At 38.2% G+C, this 13,751-nt stretch overlaps 1 protein-coding gene across 1 annotated transcript in view; it reads left to right on the top strand.

The window, feature by feature from the left end:
- Positions 1-13,751, top strand: part of CNTNAP4 (contactin associated protein family member 4) — a 283,083-nt gene that overhangs the window by 216,059 nt on the left and 53,273 nt on the right. Inside the window, exon 15 of the mRNA XM_040253490.1 lies at positions 5,536-5,663. Within this exon, the coding sequence (XP_040109424.1) occupies positions 5,536-5,663 (128 nt within the window). The remainder of the gene's footprint in view (positions 1-5,535; positions 5,664-13,751) is intronic.

Here is a 13,751-nt window from a genome sequence, read left to right as displayed (position 1 = left end):
ATATTTTGAAAAAGGAAATCTATAATATTTAGATTTTATATTGAGCTTGAAATGTTTTATTTATTCATCTGACATTACATTTATTCATTTGAAAAATATCAAAGACTGTGTTATATCAAGAAGCAGATTCTGTTATGCCTCTAAAGGAGGCATCTGTGTGGAGTCACTGCTGTACTTTTATTGTCATGTGTTCAGCATGAAGAACATTGTCTCACTTACTGAAAGTCTGGTTTTTCAAAATTTCTACTACTTTTGGAAGATACTTTTTTTTTCTTGCTGCCTTCACACACACACACACACACACACACACACACAGACACACACACACACAAATGCCCACAGTGTATTTTAAAATGTGAATAAAATTTAAAAAAAATTGATCTGATCTATTTTTCTTTGAGTGGTAAAGAATCTACCTGCCACTGCTGGAGATGCCGGTTCAGTCCTAGGGTCAAGAAGATTGCCTGGAGAAGGAAATGGCAGCCCACTCCAGTACTCTTGCCTAGGAAAGGCCATGGACAGAGGAGCCTGGCGGGCTACAGTCCATGGGGTCCCTAAAGAATCAGACATGATGTGGTAACTAAACAACAACATCGGTCACCAATAACTCTCCTATCTCTGCATGACATTTTATTCATCAAAAATCATTTTTAAAAATAAGATTTTGAAACTTTTCATGTTAAATTCTGCTTATGCTTAAGTAGCTTGTGTAGAACTAACCTAACCCCAGATAACATTTATAATCCTAGGAAAACTATTTATTAAAAACATCAACTTGAAGCAAGGAGAGATAAGAAAGCATTCCTTAGCCATCAATGCAGAGAAATAGGGGGAAAACAATAGAATAGGAAAGACTAGAGATCTCTTCAAGAAAATTAGAGATACCAGGGAACATTTCATACAAAGATGGGCTCAATAAAGGACAGAAATGCTATGGACCTAAAGGAAGTGGAGTATACTAAGAAGAGGTGGCAAGAATACACAGAAGAACTGTACAAAAAAGATCTTCATGACTCAGATAATTACAATGGTGTGATCACTCATCTAGAGCCGGACATCCTGGAACGTGAAGTCAAGTGGGCCTTAGGAAGCATCACTACAAACAAAGCTAGTGGAGGTGATGGAATTCCAGTTGAGCTATTTCAAATCCTAAAAGGTGATGCTGTGAAAAGGCTGCACTCAATATGTCAGCAAATTTGGAAAACTCAGCAATGGCCACGGGACTAGAAAATGTCAGTTTTCATTCCAATCCCAAAGAAAGGCAATGCCAAAGAATCCTCAAACTACCACACAATTGCACTCATTTCATATGCTAGTAAAGTAATGCTCAAAATTCTCCAAGCCAGGCTTCAGCAATACATGAACCACAAACTTCCAGATGTTCAATCTGGTTTTCAAAAAGGCAGAGGAACCAGAGATCAAATTGCCAACATGTGCTGGATCATGGAAAAAGGAGGAGAGTTCCAGAAAAACATCAATTTCTGCTTTATTGACTATGCCAAAGCCTTTGACTGTGTGGATCACAATAAACTGTGGAAAATTCTGAAAGAGATGGGAATACCAGACCACCTGACCTGCCTCTTGAGAAACCTATATGCAGGTCAGGAAGCAACAGTTAGAATTGGACATGGAACAAAAGACTGGTTCCAAATAGGGAAAGAGTCCGTCAAGGCTACATATTGTCACCCTGCTTATTTAACTTATATGCAGAGTACATATTGAGAAATGCTGGGCTGGAAGAAGCACAAGCTGGAATCAAGATTGTTGGGGGAAATATCAATAACCTCAGATATGCAGATGACCTCACCCTTATGGCAGAAACCAAAGAAGAATTAAAGAGCCTCTTGAAAGTGAAAGAGGAGAGTGAAAAAGTTGGCTTAAAACTCAACATTTAGAAAACAAAGATCATGGCATCTGGTCCCATCACTTCATGGTGAATAGATGGGGAAACAGTGGAAACAGTGGCTGACTTTATTTTGGGGGGCTGAAAAATCAGTGCAGATAGTGACTGCAGCCATGAAATGAAAATTGCTTACTCCTTGTAAGGAAAGTTATGACCAACCTAGACAGCATATTAAAAAGCAGAGATATTACTTTGCCAACAAAGGTCCATCTAGTCAAGGCTATGGTTTTTCCAGTGGTCATGTATGGATGTGAGAGCTGGACTATAAAGAAAGCCAAGCACAGGAGAATTGATGGTTTTCAACTGTGGTGTTGTTGAAGACTCTTGAGAGTCCCTTGGACTGCAAGGAGATTGAACCAGTCCATCCTAAAGGAGATCAGTCCTGCATGTGTATTGGAAGGACTGATGTTGAAGCTGAAACTCCAATACTTTGGCCACCTGGTTCGAAGAGCTGACTCATTTGAAAAGACCCTGATGCTGGGAAAGATTGAGGGCAGGAGGAGAAGGGGACGACAGAGGATGAGACAGTTGGATGGCATCACCGACTCAACGGACATGAGTTTAGGTAAACTCCAGGAGTTGGTGATGGACAGGGAGGCCTGGCGTGCTACAGTTCATGGGGTTGCAAAGAGTCAGATAGGACTGAGTGAGTGAACTGAACTGAACTGAACTTGAAGCAAGTGGAAAATAACCAAATGCATGCAGAAACTCCCAGGGTTGGGAGCCTTCAACCCTTCAAAGAAGGGAGTATCAGTGGATGAGATTTATGTTTAGATGCCTTTTCTTTGAAACTACTCACCAGATCACCTGCCGTGGGGTGGCTAGAACTCAGATTACTAGAGTCTGATGGTGGGGCTGCAGGTATCAGAGGAAGATTCAGAGCAACCAGAATGACTGGAAATGGATTTCTGGACATTGTGGAATGGAGAAAACCACTTGAGAGGAGACCACTGTATCAGCTCCTCTAGAACCCTGACCTCTGAGCTGCACATGCATAGGGGCAATTTCTAGGCACCAAGCAGAGAGATGCAGCTGGACCACTGATCCCCCGATACAGGGATTTCAGCAGGAACCACCAGAGAGACCAGATTGGGAGTGTAAGTCTCCTTGTTTGACTTGGACTTTGTAAAGCCCTAAAATAGAAATGACAGAAGGTCCAGGCCTTTACAGCAAAGACTATGTGCCCAGACTGAGTATGATTGAAAACTACCAGTGAAACTGACCCAGGCCCACCCCGAGAAAGTAAAAACAAGCCTCCAGCATTTACTGTGATAAGGTTGTGATTTAATTATTTGTGAAAACAAAAATCAAGCCTTCTGAGAAGGAAAGCACATAGAGTCTCTACAGTGTATCACTCATAATATCCAGAATATTATAGCAATGTTTGCTTATTCCAAAAAAAAAGCAAACTTTGATCCAAAGTTAAGAAAATAAAAGTTCCAGCAGAAACAGGTGCTGGGTCACTGGTGTCTGATTAGCAGGCAAACATATTAAATCAACTCTTAAAAAATGTATAAAAAATTCAAGGTAAAAATAATCACAAAGGAACCAAGGGTATTCTAAGCAGATAAATGAGAACTGTATTAAAAAGGCAAATGTACATTTTAGAACAGAAAAGTGCAACATCTGAAGTTAAATATTCCCTGCATAGATTTCAAATCTTATGGGAGTTAGCAAAAGAAATCTTCAGTAAACCTAAAGATAGATCAGTAGAAATCATTCAATCTGAAGAACGCAGGAAAAAAAAAATTGAAAGAAAAATTGACAGACCCTTTGTGGCTTGTGGGAAAATACCTATGATTTAACAGGCAAGAAATTGGAGTCCCAGAGTGGCAGGAAATAAAATGAGGCAAAAGTATATATCGTTTGATGAAACCATGGCTGAAAATCTCTCAAATTTGCTTAATAAACATCTATGGAAGCAAGCCCCCTAGATGGCCCTCAGTTATCCACACTGCCTGTTATTCACACCACTGTGTAATTTCCTGCCCTTGTGTGTTGCATGGACCTGTGACTTGCTTTTAAAGAATAGTATATGGTAAAGTGATGAGATGTCACTGCAGAGACTGAGCTACAAAAGCAGTGACTTCTAACATGCTTGAAATTCACTCTCTGCATCTTCTAGCCTTCTTGTTGGATTCAGCAGCCTGCCATGTTGTGAGCTGTTGTGGACAAAGAATCGAGGGTCGCCCTCAACCAACAGCTAGTGAATACCTAAGGCTTTCAGTTCAGTGCCCAGCAAGTAGTAGAATACTGCCAGTAGCCACAGGAGTGAGCCTTCCCCACCCAAGCACTGAGTTGACTTCCATCCTTGCCAACACTTTGAGTGTAGCCTTGAGATGCTGAACCAGAGGGTCGTAAAGCAAAAGACTCATAGATTATATAAAAGGTTTACGTCACCACTTTGTTTTGGGGGATAATTTGTTATGCATTAGTATCAACAGATAACTAATAAACTTCAATGATGTTTTGAAAGTAGCCAGTTTGGGTCAATCTGGTGGAACACCTTCCACACAGGGGAATCAGGATGCAAATGAAGGTGACCTCCCATCAGAAGACAATGAAATGACACCTTTCATGGGGAAAGAGAAGGCAGTGTCGACCTAGACTTTGACAGAGGACAAAAATACATTTCACAAATGAAAGTAAAATAAAGTCCTGTTCAGATTAAACAAATGCAGAGAGAATTTGTTGTCAGCAGAACTGTACCATAAGAAATAATGATGGAAATTCTTCAGGCTAAACAGACCGTTTAAAACAGATCTTCAGGCGGGAATGAAGGGAACTGGGAATCATGAATATGTCAGTAAATGGAAAAAGTAGTGTTTAAAATTTTCTCTTGATTAAATAAATTAAAATTCACTATTTAATCGTATTATAAAGCTTGTAGCATCTGGATTTAAAACATATTGCAACCATGGCATAAAGAACAGGTGTTTGTGTAGGAAGGGTGTTAAAAATTATCCCATAGTAAGCTTATGACATTTTAAATAATACAACATAAAATCTAAGTAGACTGTGATGAATTAAGGATGCATCTTATAATCCATTAAGCAAATATTAAAATAAAATAAGCAGATATATAGCTAAAGAGTGAAAAAATAAAATTGAATACCAAAAGAAATATGGAGTAAACCAAGAGGAGGCATGAAAGGGGGAGAAGAAATACAAGATATCCCATAGGAGGAAAAATAAGAAATAAATACCAAAATGATAGATCTAAAAACACACTATCAATCATTACATTAAATGGCAATGGATTAACCATCTCATTTAAAAGGCAAAAAATGGCCAACAGAACTTAAAAGCACCAGCTATTTTCCGACTGCTGCTGCTGCTGGTAAGTCTCTTCAGTTGTGTCCGACTCTGTGTGACCCCATAGACGGCAGCCCAGCAGGCTCCCCCATCCCTGGGATTCTCCAGGCAAGAACACTATTCCGACTGCAAGGAACACTAAAACGCTGCCCTGTTTTTTCATCCTCAGATGAGCCATTTGTTCCCGACCCTTTTATGTGTACCCATTCAGCTCAGAACATCTTGGCTTTGAAATGCAATAAGGACTGTTGTTTACTTTCTAACTCTGTTAATCAGAATAATTTAAGAACCTTGTTGTTGTTGTTACTGTTTTTCAGGACCAATGACACTGGGTTCCTCTCTTATAAGGAACATCTGCCAGTGACTAGGATTGTGATCACAGACACTGGCCGGCCGCATTCAGAAGCAGCTTATAAACTGGGGCCTCTGCTTTGCCGCGGAGACAGTAAGTGGTGGCGATGCGCCCTCAATGTGTCTGAGCAGAGAGATGTCACCTAAGAGCAATGTTGCTACATAGTAATTAGTCAGACTTCTCTTTTGAAAACCCATAAGCAGTGTCTGAAATAATCCCCCTAGTCAGTCAACAAAGTGCCCCTATAGAATGGAAAGCCCTGGAATAAATACCATGACAGCAGGCCTTGTTAAGATTCCAAGAGAAAGAAACCACAAAGCATCTCTGTTTGACTGGTTCATAAATTCATTCCATCCTTCCTCAGTGTCTACATGCCATTATCCATATAGGAACACCTCAGTGCTGCATAACATTATTAAGGATGTATGGTGAGTTTTCTACTGTTGGGCCTGGGGTGAAATTAGAGCATCAGTAGAATCAAAGTCAGTTTAATCAAACATTTCAACTTTCATTCTCTGCCCCCGCTCCCAGTTTATGTGTGTTCTTACTCTGAATCAGTGGGACCTGCTGTTTTGTATATTCAATATATAAATACTCTGAACCGGAATTTTTTAGTTAAAATATAGTGTCACAGGAAATACATATTTTCAGCAGAGAATGAAATGAGCATATGTGGCCATTTATAACCTCTCTGAAGTCAGTTAGGTTCGAGACTGAGTCATTACTTTTTTATGCTTTTAGTTACTTCCAGAACTTAAAATGCAAATAGAAGAAATATTTATTTACCTTAAAAGTACATCCTGAAAGGAAAGTTTATTCTAGAGGCTCAACAGAGAAAGAGTTGATCTGACAATGCATTGAATTTATGGAGATGCATAGCGGAAGTTGCTTAGCTGAAAAGCAAAGATGATACTGACCTATAAAAAGGTGTATGTACATTGTAAAAAAAAAATGGCCCACCATTATACCTACCATCCCTAATCTTTATCATCTCAACTTCCTGGTCTGCCAGTAGGCCTTACACAGTCACTTGAAGATGACATAGGATATTTCACGGAGGGAAAAGTTATATACAAAGAGATGAGGTTGTAAATGCAGGCTGCATCCAGAGAAGTGCAATGATTTTGCGTGACAATGGAGAAATTGTTCTATTCATCACATGCACTCCTCACAGCTGGCTTTATTCTGAACGCTGCAGGGGCTTAGGCCGGCTTCCCCCATTTACCACCGTCCCTGGGGAATTGTTCTGCTTTGACTGAGGTCGCTGCCAACTCGATTCCTTAGGGGTTCTTTCTTGCAGACTTCTTGAACTTGAGCACACAGCATCTTTTCACTCAGAGCAGGGCTTCTCCATCCCAGGCGACTCGCTCCCTTAGGGGACATTTGGCAATATCTGGAGACGTGTTTGGCTGTCGCAGCTGTGGGGGGTTGAGTGCTACTGGCTCCAGAGGGAGAGGCCAGAAATGCTGTGAATATCCTGCAATGCCCAAGACAGCCCTCCACCACAGGGCGTATCTGGTCCCTGAGGTCTGTGGCGTGAGGCTGAGAAACCAAGCATTTAGCTGTTATGAGAATGGGGGTGCAGAGGGAGGCTCACAATATTAGGACAAGGATTAAAAACAGTGTCAGTGTTTGGAGACCTGCGGGTTCACCTCGGACATTAATGAAACAGTCCCCGAGTTTTCCCTGGCCTTCCTGTCCACCACATCTACTTTAGGGGTGGGGCTTATCCTCACGTGAGTTCACAGAGCATTTTCTGCATAAATGACCCTGTCTGAAGAGCAGCAGTGTCAGAGTAATGAATGCCTCCCATTTTCTCTGTGTGGGCAGGCTGCACCACTGAAGGTGCAAAGCCCTAGACACGTTTATTATTATTATTTTTTCCTTTCCAAATGAGATAAATGGAGCAGATGTGGGGCTTCTAGATACGGGATCATGCCAAGTGGGCCTTAAAAGCAGAGGAAAGTTATGTGAAAGTTATCCAGAAGGCACTGGGGCTGGAACACTAATTAGGACTGGGATACTTTAAGGCTGAGAACTGGCTTAGTTCTCATGATCCAGGAAAGTGACCTTTGAGTGTAAGACAAGGACAATGACGAAGGCTTGAACTAGGCAATGGTTGGCATGGGGCTTAGATAAAGGGCTCAGTCAGGGAGGTCAATTCAGTACGATTTGGGGTGAGGGTGACAGGGTATGAGGATGACCTCCAGGTTTCTGACTTGAATAAAGCTGGTGGCACCATTTGTTGAGACAGTAAGAATGATTCGTTGAGACACAGAATTCTTAGATTTTCTTTGAACAGAAAAATGGAAAGATGAAAATAAAAAGAATAGTATTTTGGTCTTATCACACAAACCAGATATGTTGAAAATTTCATATCTAGCCATGTTTCTCTAGGAAAGAAAAAACAACCCAGAAGCCTTGAGAAAGCAGGAACAAAAATAAGTGAGACCCACAGGTACCAGATACACCAGATGCTAGCTGGCTCCTAATTCCAAGTCTTTATTTTCATTTTTTTTAAATGTGGATGGGTGTGAAATTTTGTTATTAGTAGTATTATTGTTTAATGTCAGAAGTCACAGATAACATTGTTAAACATTTTACCAAAAGCACAGAAGATATGAATGATAAAGTCCCCTTTTTAAAGTTGTTCTGCAGATATAAAACTTCATAAATATTGTTGACCTAAAGAATTTATGAATATGAAAATAAGTTTTTTGAAAAAAATATGCAAAAAATAAATGGCAGAATTCAACATCCTATTTATAAAAATTAAGGAAACTAGGAACTTAAACTTCCTCAGTATCTTAAAAGACATTTGTGAAAATCTAAAAATCTGACGCTTTATCCTGAATTGTCACAGACTTAATACTTCCTCTCTAAGATCAGGATCTAAACAAAGATGTCTGTTCTCACCAATCCTATTCAGTATCATACTTGGAGTCCTAGCACAAGTAGTAAGTAAAGAAAAGGAATTCAAGGCCTAAGGATTAGAAAGGAAGAAATAAAATGTCTCCATTTATAGATGACATGGTTTTCTAGGTAGAAAATTCCTAAGAACTTTTTAAAAAAGTGAGTTTAGCAAAGTAATAAGATGCAAGTTCAATATGCAAAAACAAATTATATCTCTATATGCTAGTAATGAAAAATTGAAATTTTAAAAGTACCTTTTTATAGCAGAATTAGAATCCATTTGCAAAAACAGAAGAATTTCAACCATACATCAAACTGCATACCAAAAATAATTCAAATTAATCATAAACTTAATGCAAACCTACAAACTATAATACTTCTCTAAGAAAATATGGAAGAAAATATTAGTGACCGTGGGTTAAGCAAAGATTTTTTAGATAGACCATCAAAAGCATAACCCATAAATGTTTAAATGATAAATTGAGGTTCATCATAATTAAAAACTGCTTTTAAAATGACATTGTTTAAAAAATGGGAAGAAGAGTCACACATGGGGAAAATACATTTGCAAAGTCCATATCTGATAGAGGCTAAATATATGAAGAACTTTCTAACAGTGCAATTAAAAAAAATTCAGATTAACAAATGGGCAAATGATTTGCACATACATTTTGTTAGATAAAATACACAGATTTCAAACAAGCACATAAAAAGATTTTCAGTATCATCAGTCATTAGGAAAATGTACTACATTTAACACCACAATAAGATACCTGTATATAGCTATCAGAATGGCTGACATTGTAAATATATAATAAAACAAAAAAGCCTGACAATATCAACTGCTGAGAATATAGAGCAGCTGGAATTCCTCATGCATTGCTGGTGCCAAGTGTAAAATGATACTGTCACTTTGGCAATGTTTTATAAATCTAAACACACATTTACTATAAGATCCAGAAGAGAAATGAAATATCTGTATGAACAGGTTTATATTGGTTTTATGCATAGTCTTCTAAAACTGGAAACCACCTAAATGTCAGTAATTTAATGAATAAACCAGTGAGTCTGAGTGAACTCCAGGAGATGTGATGGACAGGGAGGCCTGGCATGCTGCGATTCATGGGGTCGCAAAGAGTCGGACACGACAGAGCAACTGAACTGAACTGAACTTAATGAATAAACCAGTGAATATACATTCCATTTTACTGTGGTATATCTACACTGTACAATGGAATATTACTAAACAGTAAAAAGAAGTGCTCTTCTGATACACACCAACAACATGGATGAATCTTCAGTGCATGATACTGACTAATAGAAGCCTGACTTAAAAGGCTCTGTGCTGGATCATTCGATTTCTAAGATATTCTGGAAAAAGCTAAACCATAGGAACAGAAAAAAAGATCTCTTTTGCCAATCATTTCAAGGCAAGAGGAATTTTACAAAAGAGAACAGGTAAAGGAGATGTTCTATGTCTTGAGTGTTATGGTAACTTATGTGACTTGAAGCATTTGTCAAAATTCCTAGATCAATACACAGAATTACTCAGTTTTATTCTATGTAAATTATCCTCAGTACATCTGACTCAAAAAAAAAAAAACACCCTGAAAATCACAACCCACAACTAAACATTAATAATAGTACAGTTATTGTTGCTTAATTTTTAAAGACTTTATTTTTAAAGTAAATTAACAATGAAACAAAGAGGAAATTACAGAGGTTTTTCATATATTTCCTGTCCTCACACATGTATACCCTGTCCCATTAGCAACATCACTCACCAGAATGGTACTTTTTTTTTTTTTTTAAGCAAAAAATGGTTGCTTAATTTTAAAGTTGGGTCATTAAAAAAATATCAATAGTTAAACTTGTAAGACATAAAAACTAGGAAAGATTTTAGTAACATGGGTATTCTCCAGGATAATCCTAGGATTCTACTGAATATGTTTCTGACTTTTACTAACCTTGGAGACAGAGGATCAAAGGAGCAGATCATGAGAAAACATCTGGGTCTACAGTTAAAAGAAAGGTGATAACTAGGAGGGTTTATGTAGGTATTTTCCTTTCTGCTCTCTCAGGAGAAATGGGACCATCTTCATTTGTGGGGTGCCATCATAAGTCTTCCAGACCAATACTTCTTCAACTTCAGCATGTGTTAAAAATTACCTGGAGAGCATGCCAATTGTAGCTGTGTTATCTTCAGCACTCTCACCTCACACTAAGGAGAAAGAGTAGAAGTCTAATATTGACCCACCAGAGTTAGATGATTTTTTGACATCAATCAGAAAGCGCTAAGGGAAAGGTTCATAGCAATACAGGCATACCTCAAGCAAAGAAAAAAGTCAAATAAATAACCTAACTCTACACCTGAAGCAACTATAAAAGGAAGAAATGAAGAACCCCAGGGTTAATAGAAGGAAAGAATTCTTAAAAATTAGGGCAGAAATAAATGCAGAAGAAACAAAAGAGACCATCACAAAAATCAACAAAGCCAAAAGCTAGTTCTTTGAGAAGATAAATAAAACTGACAAACCATTAGCCACACTCATCAAGAAACAAAGGGAGAAATATCAAATCAATAAAATTAGAAATGAAAACGGAGAGATCACAACAAACAACACAGAAATACAAAAGATCATAAGAAACTACTGTCAGCAATTATATGCAAATAAAATGGACAACTTGGAAGAAATGGACAAATTCTTAGAAAAGTACAACTTTCCAAAACTGACCCAGGAAGAAATAGAAAATCTTAAGAAACCCATCACAAGCATGGAAATTGAAACTGTAATCAGAAATCTTCCAGCAAACAAAAGTCCATGACCAGTTGGCTTCTCAGCTGAATTCTACCAAAGTTTAGAGAAGAGCTAACACCTATCCTACTCAAACTCTTCCAGAAAATTGCAGAGGAAAGTAAACTTCCAAACTCATTCTATGAGGCCACCATCACCTTAATACCAAAACCTGACAAAGATGCCACAAAAAAAGAAAAGAAAAGAAAAGAAAACTACTGGCCAATATCACTGATGAACATAGATGTAAAAATCCTTAACAAAATTCTAGCAAACAGAATTCAACAACACATTAAAAAGATCATACATCATGACCAAGTGGGCTTTATCCCAAGGATGCAAGTATTTTTCAATATCCACAAATCAATCAATGTAATACACCACATTAACAAATTGAAAAATAAAAACCATATGATTATCTCAATAGATGCAGAGAAAGCCTTTGACAAAATTCAACATCCATTTATGATAAAAACCCTCCAGAAAGCAGGAATAGAAGAAACATACCTCAACATAATAAAAGCTATATATGACAAACCCACAGTAAACATTATCCTCAATGGTAAAAATTTGAAAGCATTTCCCCTAAAGTCAGGAACAAGACAAGGGTACCCACTCTCACCACAACTATTTACCATAGTTTTGGAAGTTTTGGCCACAGCAATCAGAGCAGAAAAAGAAATAAAAGGAATCCAGATTGGAAAGGAAGAACTAAAACTCTCACTCTTTGCAGATGACATGATCCTCTACATTGAAAACCCTAAAGACTCCACCAGAAAATTACTAGAGCTAATCAATGAATATAGTAAAGTTGCAGGATATAAAATCAACACACAGAAATCCCTTGCATTCCTATACACTAATAATGAGAAAATAGAGAAATTAAGGAAACAATTCCATTCACCATTGCAACGCAAAGAATAAAATACTTAGGAATATATCAGCCTAAAGAAACAAAGACCTATATAAAGAAAACTATAAAATGCTGGTGAAAGAAATCAAAGAGGACACTACCATGTTCATGGAGTGGAAGAATCAATATAGTGAAAATGAGTATACTACCCAAAGCAATCTATATATTCAATGCAATCCCTATCAAGCTACCAACGGTATTTTTCACAGAGCTAGAACGAATAATTTCACAATTTGTATGGAAATACAAAAAACCTCGAATAGCCAAAGCAATCTTGAGAAAGAAGAATGGAACTGGAAGAATCAACCTGCCTGACTTCAGGCTCTACTACAAAGCCACAGTCATCAAGACAGTATGGTACTGGCACAAAGACAGAAATATAGATCAATGGAACAAAATAGGAAGCCCAGAGATAAATCCATGCACCTATGAAGACCTACAAGACCTTTTAGAACTAACACCCCCAAAAGATGTCCTTTTCATTATAGGGGACTGGAAAGCAAAAGTAGGAAGTCAAGAAACACCTGGAGTAACAGGCAAATTTGGCCTTGGAATGTGGAATGAAGCAGGGCGAAGACTAATAGAGTTTTGCCAAGAAAATGCACTGGTCATAGCAAACACCCTCTTCCAACAAACAACACAAGAGAAGACTCTACACATGGACATCACCAGATGGTCAACACCAAAATCAGATTGATTATATTCTTTGCAGCCAAAGATGGAGAAGCTCTATACAGTCAACAAAAACAAGACCAGGAGCTGACTGTGGCTCAGATTATGAACTCCTTATTACCAAATTCAGACTGAAATTGAAGAAAGTAGGGAAAACCACTAGACCATTCAGGTATGACCTAAATCAAATCCCTTATGATTATACAGTGGAAGTGAGAAATAGATTTAGAGGGCCTAGATCTGATAGATAGAGTGCCTGATGAACTATGGAATGAGGTTCGTGCCATTGTACAGGAGACAGGGATCAAGACCATCCCCATGGAAAAGAAATGCAAAAAAGCAAAATGGCTGTCTGGGGAGGCCTTACAAATAGCTGTGAAAAGAAGAGAGGCGAAAAGCAAAGGAGAAAAGGAAAGATATAAACATCTGAATGCAGAGTTCCAAAGAATAGCAAGAAGAGATAAGAAAGCCTTCTTTAGCGATCAATGCAAAGAAATAGAGGGAAACAAAGACTAGAGATCTCTTCAAGAAAATTAGACACAAGGGAACATTTCATGCAAAGATGGGCTCGATAAAGGACAGAAATGGTATGGACCTAACAGAAGCAGAAGATATTAAGAAGAGGTGGCAAGAATACACAGAAGAACTGTACAAAAAAGATCTTCATGACCCAGTTAATCATGATGATGTGATCACTAATCTAGAGCCAGACATCTTGGAATGTGAAGTCAAGTGGGCCTTAGAAAGCATCACTATGAACAAAGCTAGTGGAGGTGCTGGAATTCCAGTTGAGCTGTTTCAAATCCTGGAAGATGATGCTATCAAAGTGCTGCACTCAATATGCCAGCAAATTTGGAAAACTCAGCAGAGGCCACAGGACTGGAAAAG

This window comes from Oryx dammah, unplaced genomic scaffold (assembly GCF_014754425.2).
Source record: "Oryx dammah isolate SB20612 unplaced genomic scaffold, SCBI_Odam_1.1 HiC_scaffold_13, whole genome shotgun sequence".
Taxonomy (NCBI): Eukaryota; Metazoa; Chordata; class Mammalia; order Artiodactyla; family Bovidae; genus Oryx; species Oryx dammah.
The sequence above is the reverse complement of the archived record's forward strand: the minus strand, read 5'-3'. Positions and strand labels throughout refer to the sequence as shown.